Source organism: Salvelinus fontinalis, unplaced genomic scaffold (genome assembly GCF_029448725.1).
Source record: "Salvelinus fontinalis isolate EN_2023a unplaced genomic scaffold, ASM2944872v1 scaffold_0314, whole genome shotgun sequence".
NCBI lineage: Eukaryota > Metazoa > Chordata > Actinopteri > Salmoniformes > Salmonidae > Salvelinus > Salvelinus fontinalis.
Window position 1 is genome coordinate 1 of NW_026600523.1, and position 22,500 is coordinate 22,500.

At 50.7% G+C, this 22,500-nt stretch overlaps 1 protein-coding gene across 1 annotated transcript in view; it reads left to right on the forward strand.

Annotated features, from left to right (window-relative positions):
* Positions 1-187: 187 nt before the first annotated feature.
* The window catches only part of LOC129845469 (slit homolog 2 protein-like), a gene marked incomplete at its 5' end in the record, with an annotated part of 58,931 nt that continues 36,618 nt past the window's right edge, over positions 188-22,500 (forward strand). Inside the window, 6 exon segments of the mRNA XM_055913415.1 lie at positions 188-236; positions 4,119-4,190; positions 4,721-4,792; positions 6,289-6,452; positions 9,038-9,162; positions 11,551-11,648. Coding sequence (XP_055769390.1) covers positions 188-236; positions 4,119-4,190; positions 4,721-4,792; positions 6,289-6,452; positions 9,038-9,162; positions 11,551-11,648 — 580 coding nt within the window.

The window sequence follows — 22,500 nt, forward strand, 5'->3', positions numbered from 1 at the left end:
ACAGCCTGAGTAACATGACAGAACTACTGACACTGTGAGTCTGCTGACTATATGTCTCTGTGGGGGGGGTTGGGGGGGGGGGGGGGGCACGCTGTCCAACTACAGCCTGAGTAACATGACAGAACTACTGACACTGTGAGTCTGCTGACTATATGTCTCTGTGGGGGGGTTGGGGGGGGGGGGGGGGGCACGCTGTCCAACTACAGCCTGAGTAACATGACAGAACTACTGACACTGTGAGTCTGCTGACTATATGTGAGAGGAGGGAGAGAGGAAGGGTGGTGTCTGTAGTGTGTTTTAACCCGTCTCTAAACGTCAACATTGTAACAGGGTTGTGTCTGTAGTGGGGTTTTAACCTGTCTCTAAACGTCAACATTGTAACAGGGTTGTGTCTGTAGTGGGGTTTTAACCCGTCTCTAAACGTCAACAGTGTAACAGGGTGGTGTCTGTAGTGGGGTTTTAACCCGTCTCTAAACGTCAACAGTGTAACAGGGTGGTGTCTGTAGTGTGTTTTAACCCGTCTCTAAACGTCAACAGTGTAACAGGGTGGTGTCTGTAGTGGGGTTTTAACCCGTCTCTAAACGTCAACAGTGTAACAGGGTGTCTGTAGTGTGTTTTAACCCGTCTCTAAACGTCAACAGTGTAACAGGGTGGTGTCTGTAGTGGGTTTTAACCTGTCTCTAAACGTCAACAGTGTAACAGGATGTCTGTAGTGTGTTTTAACCCGTCTCTAAACGTCAACATTGTAACAGGGTGGTGTCTGTAGTGTGTTTTAACCCGTCTCTAAACGTCAACAGTGTAACAGGGTGGTGTCTGTAGTGGGGTTTTAACCCGTCTCTAAACGTCAACATTGTAACAGGGTGGTGTCTGTAGTGGGTTTTAACCTGTCTCTAAACGTCAACAGTGTAACAGGGTGGTGTCTGTAGTGGGTTTTAACCCGTCTCTAAACGTCAACAGTGTAACAGGGTGGTGTCTGTAGTGGGTTTTAACGTGTCTCTGTGTGTGTTTTAACGTGTCTCTGTGTGTGTTTTAACGTGTCTCTGTGTGTGTTTTAACGTGTCTCTGTGTGGGTTTTAACCCGTCTCTAAACGTCAACAGTGTAACAGGGTGTCTGTAGTGTGTTTTAACCCGTCTCTAAACGTCAACAGTGTAACAGGGTGGTGTCTGTAGTGGGGTTTTAACCCGTCTCTAAACGTCAACAGTGTAACAGGGTGTCTGTAGTGTGTTTTAACCCGTCTCTAAACGTCAACAGTGTAACAGGGTGGTGTCTGTAGTGGGGTTTTAACCTGTCTCTAAACGTCAACAGTGTAACAGGGTGGTGTCTGTAGTGGGTTTTAACCTGTCTCTAAACGTCAACAGTGTAACAGGGTGTCTGTAGTGGGTTTTAACCCGTCTCTAAACGTCAACAGTGTAACAGGGTGGTGTCTGTAGTGGGTTTTAACCCGTCTCTAAACGTCAACAGTGTAACAGGGTGGTGTCTGTAGTGGGGTTTTAACCCGTCTCTAAACGTCAACAGTGTAACAGGGTGGTGTCTGTAGTGTGTTTTAACCCGTCTCTAAACGTCAACAGTGTAACAGGGTGGTGTCTGTAGTGGGTTTTAACCTGTCTCTAAACGTCAACAGTGTAACAGGGTGGTGTCTGTAGTGGGGTTTTAACCTGTCTCTAAACGTCAACAGTGTAACAGGGTGGTGTCTGTAGTGGGGTTTTAACCTGTCTCTAAACGTCAACAGTGTAACAGGGTGGTGTCTGTAGTGGGTTTTAACCTGTCTCTAAACGTCAACAGTGTAACAGGGTGTCTGTAGTGTGTTTTAACCCGTCTCTAAACGTCAACAGTGTAACAGGGTGTCTGTAGTGTGTTTTAACCCGTCTCTAAACGTCAACAGTGTAACAGGGTGTCTGTAGTGTGTTTTAACCCGTCTCTAAACGTCAACAGTGTAACAGGGTGGTGTCTGTAGTGGGTTTTAACCTGTCTCTAAACGGCAACAGTGTAACAGGGTGGTGTCTGTAGTGGGGTTTTAACCCGTCTCTAAACGTCAACAGTGTAACAGGGTGTCTGTAGTGGGGTTTTAACCCGTCTCTAAACGTCAACAGTGTAACAGGGTGGTGTCTGTAGTGGGTTTTAACCCGTCTCTAAACGTCAACAGTGTAACAGGGTGTCTGTAGTGTGTTTTAACCCGTCTCTAAACGTCAACAGTGTAACAGGGTGTCTGTAGTGTGTTTTAACCCGTCTCTAAACGTCAACAGTGTAACAGGGTGGTGTCTGTAGTGGGTTTTAACCTGTCTCTAAACGGCAACAGTGTAACAGGGTGGTGTCTGTAGTGGGGTTTTAACCTGTCTCTAAACGTCAACAGTGTAACAGGGTGTCTGTAGTGTGTTTTAACCTGTCTCTAAACGTCAACAGTGTAACAGGGTGGTGTCTGTAGTGGGTTTTAACCTGTCTCTAAACGTCAACAGTGTAACAGGATGGTGTCTGTAGTGGGTTTTAACCCGTCTCTAAACGTCAACAGTGTAACAGGATGGTGTCTGTAGTGGGGTTTTAACCTGTCTCTAAACGTCAACAGTGTAACAGGGTGTCTGTAGTGTGTTTTAACCCGTCTCTAAACGTCAACAGTGTAACAGGGTGGTGTCTGTAGTGTGTTTTAACCCGTCTCTAAACGTCAACATTGTAACAGGGTGGTGTCTGTAGTGGGTTTTAACCCGTCTCTAAACGTCAACAGTGTAACAGGGTGGTGTCTGTAGTGGGGTTTTAACCTGTCTCTAAACGTCAACAGTGTAACAGGGTGGTGTCTGTAGTGGGGTTTTAACCCGTCTCTAAACGTCAACAGTGTAACAGGGTGGTGTCTGTAGTGGGGTTTTAACCTGTCTCTAAACGTCAACAGTGTAACAGGGTGGTGTCTGTAGTGGGTTTTAACCTGTCTCTAAACGTCAACAGTGTAACAGGGTGGTGTCTGTAGTGTGTTTTAACCCGTCTCTAAACGTCAACAGTGTAACAGGGTGGTGTCTGTAGTGGGGTTTTAACCTGTCTCTAAACGTCAACAGTGTAACAGGGTGGTGTCTGTAGTGGGTTTTAACCTGTCTCTAAACGTCAACAGTGTAACAGGGTGGTGTCTGTAGTGGGGTTTTAACCCGTCTCTAAACGTCAACAGTGTAACAGGGTGGTGTCTGTAGTGTGTTTTAACCCGTCTCTAAACGTCAACAGTGTAACAGGGTGTCTGTAGTGGGGTTTTAACCCGTCTCTAAACGTCAACAGTGTAACAGGGTGGTGTCTGTAGTGGGGTTTTAACCTGTCTCTAAACGTCAACAGTGTAACAGGGTGGTGTCTGTAGTGGGGTTTTAACCTGTCTCTAAACGTCAACAGTGTAACAGGGTGGTGTCTGTAGTGTGTTTTAACCCGTCTCTAAACGTCAACAGTGTAACAGGGTGGTGTCTGTAGTGGGGTTTTAACCCGTCTCTAAACGTCAACAGTGTAACAGGGTGGTGTCTGTAGTGGGGTTTTAACCTGTCTCTAAACGTCAACAGTGTAACAGGGTGGTGTCTGTAGTGTGTTTTAACCCGTCTCTAAACGTCAACAGTGTAACAGGGTGGTGTCTGTAGTGGGTTTTAACCCGTCTCTAAACGTCAACAGTGTAACAGGGTGGTGTCTGTAGTGTGTTTTAACCCGTCTCTAAACGTCAACAGTGTAACAGGGTGGTGTCTGTAGTGGGTTTTAACCTGTCTCTAAACGTCAACAGTGTAACAGGGTGGTGTCTGTAGTGTGTTTTAACCCGTCTCTAAACGTCAACAGTGTAACAGGGTGGTGTCTGTAGTGGGGTTTTAACCCGTCTCTAAACGTCAACAGTGTAACAGGGTGGTGTCTGTAGTGTGTTTTAACCCGTCTCTAAACGTCAACATTGTAACAGGGTGGTGTCTGTAGTGGGGTTTTAACCTGTCTCTAAACGTCAACAGTGTAACAGGGTGTCTGTAGTGTGTTTTAACCCGTCTCTAAACGTCAACAGTGTAACAGGGTGGTGTCTGTAGTGGGTTTTAACCCGTCTCTAAACGTCAACATTGTAACAGGGTGTCTGTAGTGGGTTTTAACGTGTCTCTGTGTGTGTTTTAACGTGTCTCTGTGTGTGTAGAATCCTAAGCTACAACCGTTTGAGGTGTATACCAGTCAGGGCCTTCGATGGACTCAAGTCTCTACGGTTACTGTGAGTATCCGTGGTATCTATGGAACTAGATGACCTGTCGTTGTGTGTCTGTTGGTCTCCATGGTAACCGGTTGTTTCGTGTCTGTGTGTCTCCATGGTAACCTGTTGTTTCCCGTCTGTGTTTCTCCATGGTAACCTGTTGTTTCGTGTCTGTATGTCTCCATGGTAACCTGTTGTTTCATGTCTGTGTGTCTCCATGGTAACCTGTTGTTTCCCGTCTGTGTATCTCCATGGTAACCTGTTGTTTCATGTCTGTGTGTTACCATGGTAACTTGTTGTTTCATATCTGTGTGTCTCCATGGCAACTTGTGGCCGTGTGTCTGTAGGTATCCACGGTAAACTGTTGTTTTGTGTTTGTATGTATCCATGGTAACATGTTGTTTTGTGTTTGTAGGTCTCCATGCTAGCCTGTTGTTGTGTGTCTGTAGGTGTCCATGGTAACCTGTTGTTGTGTGTCTGTAGGTGTCCACGGTAACCTGTTGTTGTGTGTCTGTAGGTGTCCACGGTAACCTGTTGTTGTGTGTCTGTAGGTCTCTCCATGGAAATGACATATCTGTGGTACCGGAGGGAGCTTTCAAAGACCTGGCCTCGCTCTCTCACCTGTGAGTAACACAAACGCATGCACACACCACTCATTGTTGTCTGTACAACAACGACAAGCCACCTGGGTCTGATCACTTGGATGGAAAATTACCGATAATTAGTCATAATTAATTAGGATAATAGCGGACGATATCGCCACTCCTATTGGCCGTCTGTACAATCTAAGCCTATAGGAAAGAGTGTTCCCTCGGGATAATAACGGACGATATCGCCACTCCTATTGGCCGTCTGTTCAATCTAAGCCTATAGGAAAGAGTGTTCCCTCAGGATAATAGCGGACGATATCGCCACTCCTATTGGCCGTCTGTTCAATCTAAGCCTATAGGAAAGAGTGTTCCCTCGGGATAATAACGGACGATATCGCCACTCCTATTGGCCATCTGTTCAATCTAAGCCTATAGGAAAGAGTGTTCCCTCGGGATAATAGCGGACGATATCGCCACTCCTATTGGCCATCTGTTCAATCTAAGCCTATAGGAAAGAGTGTTCCCTCGGGATAATAGCGGACGATATCGCCACTCCTATTGGCCGTCTGTACAATCTAAGCCTACTAGGCCTGGAGGGAAGCTAAAGTCATTCCTCTACCCAAGAATAGTAAAAGCTCCCTTTACTGGCTCAAACAGCCGACCAATCAGCCTGTTACATGGTGTTTGATCAGATACAGAACAGGAAACAAATGAACAACAGATGTTCAGCTTACAGGGAAGGACATTCATTAAGCACAGCACGTACACAAACGTTACTTATTTAACCTTTATTTAACCTTTATGTAACTAGGCAAGTCAGTTTAGAACAAATTCTTATTTTCAATGACGGCCTACCGGGGAACAGTGGGTTAACTGCCTTGTTCAGGGGGCAGAACGACAGATTTTTACCTTGTCAGCTCGGGGGGATTCGATCTTGCAACCATTTCGGTTACTAGTCCAACGCTCTAACCACTAGGTTACCTGCTGGTTACTGGTCCAACGCTCTAACCCACTAGGCTACGCTGCCGCCCGACTGATGATTGGCTGAGAGACATTTAGAATTGTAAAAAAAAGATTGTGGGAGCTGTTTTGTTAGACTTCAGTGCGGCTTTTGACGTTATCGATCGTAGTCTGCTGCTGGAAAAACCTACGTGTTATGGCTTTACACCCCCTGCTATAATGTGTCTGAAGAGTTACCTGTCTAACAGAACACAGAGGGTGTTCTTTAATGGAAGCCTCTCCAACGTAATCCAGGTAGAATCAGGCATTCCTCAGGGCAGCTGTCTAGGCCCCTTACTTTTTTCAATCTTTACTAGTGACCTGCCCCGGGCTTTGAGTAAAGCCAGAGTGTCTCTGTATGTGGATGACTCAACACTATACACGATTAAACTGTGTGTGTGTGTGTGTGTGTGTGTGTGTGTGTGTGTGTGTGTGTGTGTGTGTGTGTGTGTGTGTGTGTGTGTGTGTGTGTGTGTGTGTGTGTGTGTGTGTGTGTGTGTGTGTGTGTGTGTGTGTGTGTGTGTGCGCAGGGCTCTGGGGGCCAACCCCCTGTATTGTGACTGTAGGATGCAGTGGCTGTCTGACTGGGTGAAGAGTGGGTATAAGGAGCCTGGTATCGCCCGTTGTGCCGGCCCTGGAGACATGACAGATAAACTACTGCTGACCACACCGTCCAAGAAGTTCACCTGCACAGGTAACACACCTTATAGACACACACACACTATACACACACACACACACACTATACACATACACACACTATACACACACACACACACTATACACACACACACCTTATAGACACACACACACACTATACACACACACACCTTATAGACACACACACACACACTATACACACACACACTATACACACACACACACACCTTATAGACACACATCTTATACACACACACACACTTACACACAATCACACACACATACACACATACACACACACACACACACACACACACACACACACACACACACACACACACACACACACACACACACACATAATCACACACACTTGCGAAGTGCTCTTAAAGGAGTCCACAGGTTTCCATAGATATTGTAGTCCACCAACTAGTGGACTAAAAATACACAGTCTATAAAGTTCCTTATAAAAACATTAACAGTCTATAAAGTTAATTATAAAAACATTAACAGTCTATAAAGTTAATTATTAAAACATTACCAGTCTATAAAGTTCCTTATAAAAACATTAACAGTCTATAAAGTTCCTTATAAAAACATTAACAGTCTATAAAGTTAATTATAAAAACATTAACAGTCTATAAAGTTAATTATTAAAACATTAACAGTCTATAAAGTTAATTATAAAAACATTAACAGTCTATAAAGTTAATTATAAAAACATTACCAGTCTATAAAGTTAATTATTATAACATTAACAGTCTATAAAGTTAATTATAAAAACATTAACAGTCTATAAAGTTCATTATAAAAACATTAACAGTCTGTAAAGTTCATTATAAAAACATTAACAGTCTATAAAGTTCATTATTAAAACATTCAAAACATCTCATATTTTTTTATTAACATATGAGTAATATCTTCCTGGTTTGATTGACAACGTTGTAGACGTCCCCGGGCCTTGTGGTTTTCTCGTGCCAGGTAATGTAGCCAATCACATTCGAGTACTACCCCCTTGGTCCCGCCTCCCCAAGTCCTTCAGCCAATCCCAGCCCAGTGCCTGATCCCTGACCTCTGACCTGAATGCTCCTCTCTCTCCTCTGTCAGTCCCAGTGTGTAGACCTCCATACTGTTATGAACCAATCAGCCTCCAGTGTGTAGACCTCCATACTGTTATGAACCAATCAGCCTCCAGTGTGTAGACCTCCATACTGTTATGAACCAATCAGCCTCCAGTGTGTAGACCTCCATACTGTTATGAACCAATCAGCCTCTAGCGTGTAGACCTCCATACTGTTATGAACCAATCAGCCTCCAGTGTGTAGAACTCCATACTGTTATGAACCAATCATCCTCTAGCGTGTAGACCTCCATACTGTTATGAACCAATCAGCCTCCAGTGTGTAGACCTCCATACTGTTATGAACCAATCAGCCTCCAGTGTGTAGACCTCCATACTGTTGTGAACCAATCAGCCTCTAGTGTGTAGACCTCCATACTGTTATGAACCAATCAGCCTCCACTGTGTAGACCTCGATACTGTTATGAACCAATCAGCCTCTAGTGTGTAGACCTCCATACTGTTATGAACCAATCAGCCTCCAGTGTGTAGACCTCCATACTGTTATGAACCAATCAGCCTCCAGTGTGTAGACCTCCATACTGTTGTGAACCAATCAGCATCCAGTGTGTAGACCTCCATACTAATACATCTAAAGTAGTGCACTATATAGGGAGTAGGGCTCTGGTCTAAAGTAGTGTACTATATAGGGAATAGGGCTCTGGTCTAAAGTAGTGCACTACGTAGGGAATAGGGCTCTCGTCTAAAGTAGTGTACTACGTAGGGAATATGGCTCTGGTCTAAAGTAGTGTACTATATAGGGAATAGGGCTCTGGTCTAAAGTAGTGCACTATATAGGGAATAGGGCCCTGGTCTATAGTAGTGCACTATATAGAGAATAGGGCTCTGGTCTATAGTAGTGCACTATATTGGGAGTAGGGCTCTGGTCTAAAGTAGTTCACTATATAGGGAATAGGGCCCTTGTCTAAAGAATGTAGGTATGTACAGTATATATGTATGTATGTAGGTATGTACAGTATATATGTGTGTATGTAGGTATGTACAGTATATATGTGTGTATGTAGGTATGTACAGTATATATGTGTGTATGTAGGTATGTACAGTGTATATGTGTGTATGTAGGTATGTACAGTATATATGTTTGTATGTAGGTATGTACAGTATATATGTGTGTATGTAGGTATGTACAGTATATATGTGTGTATGTAGGTATGTACAGTATATATGTGTGTATGTAGGTATGTACAGTATATATGTGTGTATGTAGGTATGTACAGTATATATGTGTGTATGTAGGTATGTACAGTATATATGTATGTATGTAGGTATGTACAGTATATATGTGTGTATGTAGGTATGTACAGTATATATGTTTGTATGTAGGTATGTACAGTATATATGTTTGTATGTAGGTATGTACAGTATATATGTGTGTTGTACTGTATATATATATATATGTGTGTGTGGCTGTGTTTGTTGTATCAATGACTAATGGCCACCGCTTTGAGTTTGAAATCTATTTCTGTGTCTCTACGCAGGTCCTCTAGATGTGAGTATCCAGGCGAAGTGCGAGCCGTGTCTCTCCAACCCCTGTCACAACGACGGTACCTGCTCCAACCACCCCGTCACCTTCTACCGCTGTAGCTGCCCCTACGGATTCAAGGTACTGACCCTGACCTCTGACCTCCAACCCTCGACCCTGACAGACTGTAGCTGCCACCTACAGATTCATGGTACTGACCCCGACCTCTGACCTCCAACCCTAGACCCTGACAGACTGTAGCTGCCACCTACAGATTCATGGAACTGGCCCCGACCTCTGACCTCCAACCCTCGACCCTGACAGACTGTAGCTGCCACCCATGGTAGGCATGTGGGACTTCTTTCTTGTCTCTGTGATTGGAGAAGAGTCTAAGTGTCAGACATCACAGGGTCAAATACAGATACCACTGTCAGACTGGAGCATCAGACATCACAGGGTCAAATACAGATACCACTGTCAGACTGGAGCATCAGACATCACAGGGTCAAATACAGTTACCACTGTCAGACTGGAGCATCAGACATCACAGGGTCAAATACAGTTACCACTGTCAGACTGGAGCATCAGACATCACAGGGTCAAATACAGTTACCACTGTCAGACTGGAGCATCAGACATCACAGGGTCAAATACAGTTACCACTGTCAGACTGGAGCATCAGACATCACAGGGTCAAATACAGTTACCACTGTCAGACTGGAGCATCAGACACCACAGGGTCAAATACAGTTACCACTGTCAGACTGGAGCATCAGACATCACAGGGTCAAATACAGTTACCACTGTCAGACTGGAGCATCAGACATCACAGGGTCAAATACAGTTACCACTGTCAGACTGGAGCATCAGACATCACAGGGTCAAATACAGTTACCACTGTCAGACTGGAGCATCAGACATCACAGGGTCAAATACAGTTACCACTGTCAGACTGGAGCATCAGACATCACAGTTACCACTGTCAGACTGGAGCATCAGACATCACAGGGTCAAATACAGTTACCACTGTCAGACTGGAGCATCAGACATCACAGGGTTTAATACAGTTACCACTGTCAGACTGGAGCATCAGACATCACAGGGTCAAATACAGTTACCACTGTCAGACTGGAGCATCAGACATCACAGGGTTTAATACAGTTACCACTGTCAGACTGGAGCATCAGACATCACAGGGTCAAATACAGTTACCACTGTCAGACTGGAGCATCAGACATCACAGGGTCAAATACAGTTACCACTGTCAGACTGGAGCATCAGACATCACAGGGTCAAATACAGTTACCACTGTCAGACTGGAGCATCAGACATCACAGGGTCAAATACAGTTACCACTGTCAGACTGGAGCATCAGACATCACAGGGTCAAATAAAGTTACCACTGTCAGACTGGACGATCAGACATCACAGGGTCAAATACAGTTACCACTGTCAGACTGGAGCATCAGACATCACAGGGTCAAATACAGTTACCACTGTCAGACTGGACCATCAGACATCACAGGGTCAAATACAGTTACCACTGTCAGACTGGAGCATCAGACATCACAGGGTCAAATACAGTTACCACTGTCAGACTGGAGCATCAGACATCACAGGGTCAAATACAGTTACCACTGTCAGACTGGAGCATCAGACATCACAGGGTCAAATACAGTTACCACTGTCAGACTGGAGCATCAGACATCACAGGGTCAACTACAGTTACCACTGTCAGACTGGAGCATCAGACATCACAGGGTCAAATACAGTTACCACTGTCAGACTGGACCATCAGACATCACAGGGTCAAATACAGTTACCACTGTCAGACTGGAGCATCAGACATCACAGGGTCAAATACAGTTACCACTGTCAGACTGGAGCATCAGACATCACAGGGTCAAATACAGTTACCACTGTCAGACTGGACCATCAGACATCACAGGGTCAAATACAGTTACCACTGTCAGACTGGAGCATCAGACATCGCAGGGTCAAATACAGTTACCACTGTCAGACTGTAGCATCAGACATCACAGGGTCAAATACAGTTACCACTGTCAGACTGGAGCATCAGACATCACAGTTACCACTGTCAGACTGGAGCATCAGACATCACAGGGTCAAATACAGTTACCACTGTCAGACTGGAGCATCAGACATCACAGGGTTTAATGCAGTTACCACTGTCAGACTGGAGCATCAGACATCACAGGGACAAATACAGTTACCACTGTCAGACTGGAGCATCAGACATCACAGGGTCAAATACAGTTACCACTGTCAGACTGGAGCATCAGACATCACAGGGTCAAATACAGTTACCACTGTCAGACTGGAGCATCAGACATCACAGGGTCAAATACAGTTAAATAACGAAGGAACGTATCACAGTCTGTATCAGTAACCTCTCTCTCTCTCCCTTTGTGTGTGTGTGTGTGTGTGTGTGTGTGTGTGTGTGTGTGTGTGTGTGTGTGTGTGTGTGTGTGTGTGTGTGTGTGTGTGTGTGTGTGTGTGTGTGTTTAGGGTCAGGACTGTGAGGAACCTCTCCATGCCTGTATCAGTAACCCCTGCCAGAACGCTGGTACCTGCCATCTGAAAGAAGGAGAACGCAGCAACTACTGGTTATATACCCCCCCCCCCCCCCCCTAGAGGACAGTAACTACTGGTTAGATACCCCCCCCCCCCCCCCCCCTAGAGGACAGTAACTACTGGTTAGATACCCCCCCCCCCTAGAGGACAGCAACTACTGGTTAGATACCCCCCCCCCTAGAGGACAGTAACTACTGGTTAGATACCCCCCCCCAGGGGACAGTAACTACTTGTTAGATACCCCCCCCAGGGGACAGCAACTACTGGTTAGATACCCCCCCCCCCCCCTAGAGGACAGTAACTACTGGTTAGATACCCCCCCCCCCCTAGAGGACAGTAACTACTGGTTAGATACACCCCCCCCCCCCTAGAGGACAGTAACTACTGGTTAGATACCCCCCCCAGGGGACAGTAACTACTGGTTAGATACCCCCCCCCCCCCTAGAGGACAGTAACTACTGGTTAGATACCCCCCCCCTAGAGGACAGTAACTACTGGTTAGATACCCCCCCCCCCCCCTAGAGGACAGTAACTACTGGTTAGATACCCCCCCCTAGAGGACAGTAACTACTGGTTAGACACCCCCCCCCCCCAGGGGACAGTAACTACTGGTTAGATACCCCCCCCCCCCCCCAGGGGACAGTAACTACTGGTTAGATAACCCCCCCCCCCCCCAGGGGACAGTAACTACTGGTTAGATACCCCCCCCCCCCCCCCCCTAGAGGACAGCAACTACTGGTTAGATACCCCCCCCCCCCTAGAGGACAGTAACTACTGGTTAGATAGCCCCCCCCTAGAGGACATTAACTACTGGTTAGATACCCCCCCCCCCCTAGAGGACAGTAACTACTGGTTAGATACCCCCCCCACCCCTAGAGGACAGTAACTACTGGTTAGATACCCCCCCCCCCCTAGAGGACAGCAACTACTGGTTAGATACCCCCCCTCCCCCCAGAGGACAGTAACTACTGGTTAGATACCCCCCCCCCCCTAGAGGACAGTAACTACTGGTTAGATACCCCCCGCCCCCCCCCCCCCTTAGAGGACAGTAACTACTGGTTAGATACACCCCCCCCCCCCTAGAGGACAGTAACTACTGGTTAGATACCCCCCCCTAGAGGACAGTAGCTACTGGTTAGATACCCCCCCCCTAGAGGACAGTAACTACTGGTTAGATACCCCCCCCCCCCCCCTCCCTAGAGGACAGTAACTACTGGTTAGATACCCCCCCCCCCACCCCTAGAGGACAGTAACTACTGGTTAGATACCCTCCCCCCCCCCTAGAGGACAGTAACTACTGGTTAGATAGCCCCCCCCCCCCCCCCCCCTAGAGGACAGTAACTACTGGTTAGATACTTAGATACCCCCCCCCCCCCCTAGAGGACAGTAACTACTGGTTAGATACCCCCCCCCCCCCCCCCAGAGGACAGTAACTACTGGTTAGATAGCCCCCCCCCCTCCCCCCCCTAGAGGACAGTAACTGCTGGTTAGATAGCCCCCCCCCTAGAGGACAGTAACTACTGGTTAGAGACCCCCCCCCCCCTAGAGGACAGTACCTACTGGTTAGATACCCCCCCCCCCCCTAGAGGACAGTAACTACTGGTTAGATACCCCCCCCTAGAGGACAGTAACTACTGGTTAGATACCCCCCCCCTAGAGGACAGTAACTACTGGTTAGATACCCCCCCCCCCCCCTAGAGGACAGTAACTACTGGTTAGATACCCCCCCCTAGAGGACAGTAACTACTGGTTAGACACCCCCCCCCCCCAGGGGACAGTAACTACTGGTTAGATACCCCCCCCCCCCCCAGGGGACAGTAACTACTGGTTAGATACCCCCCCCCCCTAGAGGACAGCAACTACTGGTTAGATACCCCCCCCCCCCTAGAGGACAGTAACTACTGGTTAGATAGCCCCCCCCCTAGAGGACAGTAACTACTGGTTAGATACCCCCCCCCCCCCTAGAGGACAGTAACTACTGGTTAGATACCCCCCCCACCCCTAGAGGACAGTAACTACTGGTTAGATACCCCCCCCCTTAGAGGACAGCAACTACTGGTTAGATACCCCCCCCCCCCCAGAGGACAGTAACTACTGGTTAGATACCCCCCCCCCCCCTAGAGGACAGTAACTACTGGTTAGATACCCCCCGCCCCCCCCCCCCCTTAGAGGACAGTAACTACTGGTTAGATACACCCCCCCCCCCCTAGAGGACAGTAACTACTGGTTTGATACCCCCCCCTAGAGGACAGTAGCTACTGGTTAGATACCCCCCCCCCTAGAGGACAGTAACTACTGGTTAGATACCCCCCCCCCCCTCCCTAGAGGACAGTAACTACTGGTTAGATACCCCCCCCCCACCCCTAGAGGACAGTAACTACTGGTTTGATACCCCCTCCCCCCCCCCTAGAGGACAGTAACTACTGGTTAGATACCCCCCCCCCTCCCTAGAGGACAGTAACTACTGGTTTGATACCCCCTCCCCCCCCCCTAGAGGACAGTAACTACTGGTTAGATAGCCCCCCCCCCCCCTAGAGGACAGTAACTACTGGTTAGATACCCCCCCCCCCCCTAGAGGACAGTAACTACTGGTTAGATACACCCCCCCCCCCCCCCCCCTAGAGGACAGTAACTACTGGTTAGATACTTAGATACCCCCCCCCCCCCCCTAGAGGACAGTAACTACTGGTTAGATACCCCCCCCCCCCCCAGAGGACAGTAACTACTGGTTAGATAGCCCCCCCCCCTCCCCCCCCTAGAGGACAGTAACTGCTGGTTAGATAGCCCCCCCCCCTAGAGGACAGTAACTACTGGTTAGATAGCCCCCCCCTAGAGGACAGTACCTACTGGTTAGATACCCCCCCCCCCCCCCCCTAGAGGACAGTAACTACTGGTTAGATACACCCCCCCCCCCCCCTAGAGGACAGTAACTACTGGTTAGATACCCCCCCCCTAGAGGACAGTAACTACTGGTTAGATACCCCCCCTGTCTAGAGGACAGTAACTACTGGTTAGATACACCCCCCCCCCCCCCCCTAGAGGACAGTGACTACTGGTTAGATACCCCCCCCCCCCCCCTAGAGGACAGTAACTACTGGTTAGATACACCCCCCCCCCCCTAGAGGACAGTAACTACTGGTTAGATACCCCCCCCCCCCTAGAGGACAGCAACTACTGGTTAGATAGCCCCCCCCGCCTAGAGGACAGTAACTACTGGTTAGATACTTAGATACCCCCCCCCCCCCTAGAGGACAGTAACTACTGGTTAGATACCCCCCCCACCCCTAGAGGACAGTAACTACTGGTTAGATACCCTCCCCCCCCCTAGAGGACAGTAACTACTGGTTAGATAGCCCCCCCCCCCTAGAGGACAGTAACTACTGGTTAGATACCCCCCCCCCCCCCCTAGAGGACAGTAACTACTGGTTAGATACCCCCCCCTAGAGGACAGTAACTACTGGTTAGACACCCCCCCCCCCCAGGGGACAGTAACTACTGGTTAGATACCCCCCCCCCCCCCAGGGGACAGTAACTACTGGTTAGATAACCCCCCCCCCCCAGGGGACAGTAACTACTGGTTAGATACCCCCCCCCCCCCCCCCTAGAGGACAGCAACTACTGGTTAGATACCCCCCCCCCCCCTAGAGGACAGTAACTACTGGTTAGATAGCCCCCCCCCCTAGAGGACAGTAACTACTGGTTAGATACCCCCCCCCCCCCTAGAGGACAGTAACTACTGGTTAGATACCCCCCCCACCCCTAGAGGACAGTAACTACTGGTTAGATACCCCCCCCCCCCTAGAGGACAGCAACTACTGGTTAGATACCCCCCCCCCCCCCTGAGGACAGTAACTACTGGTTAGATACCCCCCCCCCCTAGAGGACAGTAACTACTGGTTAGATACCCCCCGCCCCCCCCCCCCCTTAGAGGACAGTAACTACTGGTTAGATACACCCCCCCCCCCCCTAGAGGACAGTAACTACTGGTTAGATACCCCCCCCTAGAGGACAGTAACTACTGGTTAGATACCCCCCCCCCTAGAGGACAGTAACTACTGGTTAGATACCCCCCCCACCCCTAGAGGACAGTAACTACTGGTTAGATACCCTCCCCCCCCCCTAGAGGACAGTAACTACTGGTTAGATACCCCCCCCCCCCCCCAGAGGACAGTAACTACTGGTTAGATAGCCCCCCCCCCTCCCCCCCCTAGAGGACAGTAACTGCTGGTTAGATAGCCCCCCCCTAGAGGACAGTAACTACTGGTTAGATAGCCCCCCCCTAGAGGACAGTACCTACTGGTTAGATACCCCCCCCCCCCCTAGAGGACAGTAACTACTGGTTAGATACCCCCCCCCTAGAGGACAGTAACTACTGGTTAGATACCCCCCCTGTCTAGAGGACAGTAACTACTGGTTAGATACACCCCCCCCCCCCCCCCCTAGAGGACAGTGACTACTGGTTAGATACCCCCCCCCCCCCCCTAGAGGACAGTAACTACTGGTTAGATACACCCCCCCCCCCTAGAGGACAGTAACTACTGGTTAGATACCCCCCCCACCCCTAGAGGACAGTAACTACTGGTTAGATACCCTCCCCCCCCCTAGAGGACAGTAACTACTGGTTAGATAGCCCCCCCCGCCTAGAGGACAGTAACTACTGGTTAGATACTTAGATACCCCCCCCCCCCCCTAGAGGACAGTAACTACTGGTTAGATACCCCCCCCACCCCTAGAGGACAGTAACTACTGGTTAGATACCCTCCCCCCCCCTAGAGGACAGTAACTACTGGTTAGATAGCCCCCCCCCCCTAGAGGACAGTAACTACTGGTTAGATACTTAGATACCCCCCCCCCCCCAGAGGACAGTAACTACTGGTTAGATATCCCCCCCCCCCCCCTAGAGGACAGTAACTACTGGTTAGATACCCCCCCCCCCCCCCCCCTAGAGGACAGTAACTACTGGTTAGATATCCCCCCCCCCCCCCTAGAGGACAGTAACTACTGGTTAGATACCCCCCCCCCCCCCCCTAGAGGACATTAACTACTGGCTAGATAGCCCCCCCCCCCCTAGAGGACAGTAACTACTGGTTAGATAGCCCCCCCCCCTAGAGGACAGTAACTACTGGTTAGATAACCCCCCCCCCCCTAGAGGACAGTAACTACTGGTTAGATACCCCCCCCCCCCCCCTAGAGGACAGTAACTACTGGTTAGATACCCCCCCCTAGAGGACAGTAACTACTGGTTAGATACCCCCCCCCCCCCCCTTAGAGGACAGTAACTACTGGTTAGATACCCCGCCCCCCCCCCCCCTAGAGGACAGTAACTACTGGTTAGATACCCCCCCCCCACCTGTCTAGAGGACAGTAACTACTGGTTAGATACCCCCCCCCCCCCCCTAGAGGACAGTAACTACTGGTTAGATACCCCCCCCCCTAGAGGACAGTAACTACTGGTTAGATACCCCCCCCATCCCCTCCCTAGAGGACAGTAACTACTGGTTAGATACCCCCCCCCCCTAGAGGACAGTAACTACTGGTTAGATACCCCCCCCCCTAGAGGACAGTAACTACTGGTTAGATACCCCCCCCCCCCCCCTAGAGGACAGTAACTCCTGGTTAGATACCCCCCCCCTAGAGGGCAGTAACTACTGGTTAGATACCCCCCCCCCCCTCCCTAGAGGACAGTAACTACTGGTTAGATACCCCCCCCCCCTAGAGGACAGTAACTACTGGTTAGATACCCCCCCCCCCCCTGTCTAGAGGACAGTAACTACTGGTTAGATACCCCCCCCCCTGTCTAGAGGATAGTAACTACTGGTTAGATAGCCCCCCCCCCCCTGTCTAGAGGATAGTAACTACTGGTTAGATACCCCCCCCCCCCTAGAGGACAGTAACTACTGGTTAGATACCCCCCCCCCCCTAGAGGACAGTAACTACTGGTTAGATACCCCCCCCCCCCCTAGAGGACAGTAACTACTGGTTAGATACCCCCTCCCCCCCCTAGAGGACAGTAACTACTGGTTAGACACCCCCCCCCCCCTAGAGGACAGTAACTACTGGTTAGATACCCCCCCCCCCCCCTAGAGGACAGTAACTACTGGTTAGATACCCCCCCCCCCTAGAGGACAGTAACTACTGGTTAGATACCCCCTCCCCCCCCTAGAGGACAGTAACTACTGGTTAGACACCCCCCCCCCCCCCCTAGAGGACAGTAACTACTGGTTAGATACCCCCCCCCCCTAGAGGACAGTAACTACTGGTTAGATACCCCCCCCCTAGAGGACAGTAACTACTGGTTAGATACCCCCCCTGTCTAGAGGACAGTAACTACTGGTTAGATACACCCCCCCCCCCCCTAGAGGACAGTAACTACTGGTTAGATACCCCCCCCCCCCCTAGAGGACAGTAACTACTGGTTAGATACACCCCCCCGCCCCTAGAGGACAGTAACTACTGGTTAGATACCCCCCCCCTAGAGGACAGTAACTACTGGTTAGATACCACCCCCCCCCCTAGAGGACAGCAACTACTGGTTAGATACCCCCCCCCCTAGAGGACAGTAACTACTGGTTAGATACTTAGATACCCCCCCCCCCCTAGAGGACAGTAACTACTGGTTAGATACCCTCCCCCCCCCTAGAGGACAGTAACTACTGGTTAGATAGCCCCCCCCGCCTAGAGGACAGTAACTACTGGTTAGATACTTAGATACCCCCCCCCCCTAGAGGACAGTAACTACTGGTTAGATACCCTCCCCCCCCCTAGAGGACAGTAACTACTGGTTAGATAGCCCCCCCCCCCTAGAGGACAGTAACTACTGGTTAGATACTTAGATACCCCCCCCCCCCCTAGAGGACAGTAACTACTGGTTAGATATCCCCCCCCCTTCCCTAGAGGACAGTAACTACTGGTTAGATAGCCCCCCCCCCCCTAGAGGACAGTAACTACTGGTTAGATAGCCCCCCCCCTAGAGGACAGTAACTACTGGTTAGATACCCCCCCCCCCCCCCTAGAGGACAGTAACTACTGGTTAGATAACCCCCCCCCCCCATAGAGGACAGCAACTACTGGTTAGATACCCCCCCCCCTAGAGGACAGTAACTACTGGTTAGATACCCCCCCCCCCCCCCCCTAGAGGACAGTAACTACTGGTTAGATACCCCCCCCCCCTAGAGGACAGTAACTACTGGTTAGATACCCCCCCCCCCCTAGAGGACAGTAACTACTGGTTAGATACCCCCCCCCTAGAGGACAGTAACTACTGGTTAGATACCCCCCCCCCCCCCCTTAGAGGACAGTAACTACTGGTTAGATACCCCGCCCCCCCCCCCCCCTAGAGGACAGTAACTACTGGTTAGATACCCCCCCCCCCCACCTGTCTAGAGGACAGTAACTACTGGTTAGATACCCCCCCCCTAGAGGACAGTAACTACTGGTTAGATACCCCCCCCCCCTAGAGGACAGTAACTACTGGTTAGATACCCCCCCCCCCACCCTAGAGGACAGTAACTACTGGTTAGATACCCCCCCCCCCCCTAGAGGACAGTAACTACTGGTTAGATACCCCCCCCCCCCCTAGAGGACAGTAACTCCTGGTTAGATACCCCCCCCCTAGAGGGCAGTAACTACTGGTTAGATACCCCCCCTCCCTAGAGGACAGTAACTACTGGTTAGATACCCCCCCCCCCCTAGAGGACAGTAACTACTGGTTAGATACCCCCCCCCCTGTCTAGAGGACAGTAACTACTGGTTAGATACCCCCCCCCCCTGTCTAGAGGATAGTAACTACTGGTTAGATAGCCCCCCCCCCCCCTGTCTAGAGGATAGTAACTACTGGTTAGATACCCCCCCCCCCTAGAGGACAGTAACTACTGGTTTGATACCCCCCCCCCCCCTAGAGGACAGTAACTACTGGTTAGATACCCCCCCCCCCCCAGGGGACAGTAACTACTGGTTAGATAGCCCCCCCCCCCCTAGAGGACAGTAAATACTGGTTAGACACCCCCCCCCCCCCTAGAGGACAGTAACTACTGGTTAGATACCCCCCCCCCTAGAGGACAGTAACTACTGGTTAGATACCCCCCCTAGAGGACAGTAGCTACTGGTTAGATACCCCCCCCCCCTAGAGGACAGTAACTACTGGTTAGATACCCCCCCCCTCCCTAGAGGACAGTAACTACTGGTTAGATACCCCCCCCACCCCTAGAGGACAGTGACTACTGGTTAGATACCCTCCCCCCCCCCCCCTAGAGGACAGTAACTACTGGTTAGATACCCCCCCCCCCCCCCTAGAGGACAGTAACTACTGGTTAGATAGCCCCCCCCCCCCCCCTAGAGGACAGTAACTACTGGTTAGATACTTAGATACCCCCCCCCCCCTAGAGGACAGTAACTACTGGTTAGATACCCCCCCCCCCCCAGAGGACAGTAACTACTGGTTAGATAGCCCCCCCCCCAGAGGACAGTAACTGCTGGTTAGATACACCCCCCCCCCCCCCCTAGAGGACAGTAACTACTGGTTAGATACCCCCCCCCCCCTAGAGGACAGCAACTACTGGTTAGATACCCCCCCCCCCCCCAGAGGACAGTAACTACTGGTTAGATAGCCCCCCCCCCCCCCCCCCCCCCCCTAGAGGACAGTAACTACTGGTTAGATAGCCCCCCCCTAGAGGACAGTAACTACTGGTTAGATACCCCCCCCCTAGAGGACAGTAACTACTGGTTAGATACCCCCCCTGTCTAGAGGACAGTAACTACTGGTTAGATACACCCCCCCCCCCCCTAGAGGACAGTAACTACTGGTTAGATACCCCCCCCCCCTCCCTAGAGGACAGTAACTACTGGTTAGATACCCCCCCCACCCCTAGAGGACAGTGACTACTGGTTAGATACCCTCCCCCCCCCCCCTAGAGGACAGTAACTACTGGTTAGATAGCCCCCCCCCCCCCCTAGAGGACAGTAACTACTGGTTAGATACTTAGATACCCCCCCCCCCCTAGAGGACAGTAACTACTGGTTAGATACCCCCCCCCCCCCAGAGGACAGTAACTACTGGTTAGATAGCCCCCCCCCCAGAGGACAGTAACTGCTGGTTAGATACACCCCCCCCCCCCCCTAGAGGACAGTAACTACTGGTTAGATACCCCCCCCCTAGAGGACAGTAACTACTGGTTAGATACCCCCCCTGTCTAGAGGACAGTAACTACTGGTTAGATACACCCCCCCCCCCCCCCCTAGAGGACAGTAACTACTGGTTAGATACCCCCCCCCCCTAGAGGACAGCAACTACTGGTTAGATACCCCCCCCCCCCTAGAGGACAGTAACTACTGGTTAGATACCCCCCCTAGAGGACAGTAGCTACTGGTTAGATACCCCCCCCCCCCCTAGAGGACAGTAACTACTGGTTAGATACCCCCCCCACCCCTAGAGGACAGTAACTACTGGTTAGATACCCTCCCCCCCCCTAGAGGACAGTAACTACTGGTTAGATACCCCCCCCCCCTAGAGGACAGTAACTACTGGTTAGATACCCCCCCCCCCCCCCATAGAGGACAGTAACTACTGGTTAGATAGCCCCCCCCCCTAGAGGACAGTAACTACTGGTTAGATACTTAGATACCCCCCCCCCCCTAGAGGACAGTAACTACTGGTTAGATATCCCCCCCCCCCCCCTAGAGGACAGTAACTACTGGTTAGATAGCCCCCCCCCCCCTAGAGGACAGTAACTACTGGTTAGATAGCCCCCCCCCCCCCTAGAGGACAGTAACTACTGGTTAGATAGCCCCCCCCCCTAGAGGACAGTAACTACTGGTTAGATATCCCCCCCCCCCCCCCCCTAGAGGACAGTAACTACTGGTTAGATACCCCCCCCCCCCCTAGAGGACAGTAACTACTGGTTAGATAACCCCCCCCCCCCCCCCCCATAGAGGACAGCAACTACTGGTTAGATACCCCCCCCCTAGAGGACAGTAACTACTGGTTAGATACCCCCCCCCCCCCTAGAGGACAGTAACTACTGGTTAGATACCCCCCCCCCCCTAGAGGACAGTAACTACTGGTTAGATAACCCCCCCCCCCCCCCATAGAGGACAGCAACTACTGGTTAGATACCCCCCCCCTAGAGGACAGTAACTACTGGTTAGATACCCCCCCCCCCCCAGGGGACAGTAACTACTGGTTAGATACCCCCCCCCCCCCCTAGAGGACAGTAACTACTGGTTAGATACCCCCCCTAGAGGACAGTAACTACTGGTTAGATACCCCCTCCCCCCCCTAGAGGACAGTAACTACTGGTTAGATACCCCCCCCCCCCTAGAGGACAGTAACTACTGGTTAGATACCCCCCCCCCCCTAGAGGACAGTAACTACTGGTTAGATACCCCCCCCCCTAGAGGACAGTAACTACTGGTTAGATACCCCCCCCCTAGAGGACAGTAACTACTGGTTAGATACCCCCCCCCCCCCCCTTAGAGGACAGTAACTACTGGTTAGATACCCCGCCCCCCCCCCCCCTAGAGGACAGTAACTACTGGTTAGATACCCCCCCCCCCCACCTGTCTAGAGGACAGTAACTACTGGTTAGATACCCCCCCCCTGTCTAGAGGATAGTAACTACTGGTTAGATACCCCCCCCCCCCCCACCCTAGAGGACAGTAACTACTGGTTAGATACCCCCCCCCCTAGAGGACAGTAACTACTTGTTAGATACCCCCCCCCCTAGAGGACAGTAACTACTGGTTAGATACCCCCCCCCCCCTAGAGGACAGTAACTACTGGTTAGATACCCCCCCCCCCCTAGAGGACAGTAACTACTGGTTAGATACCCCCCCCCCCCTAGAGGACAGTAACTACTGGTTAGATACCCCCCCCCCCCCTAGAGGACA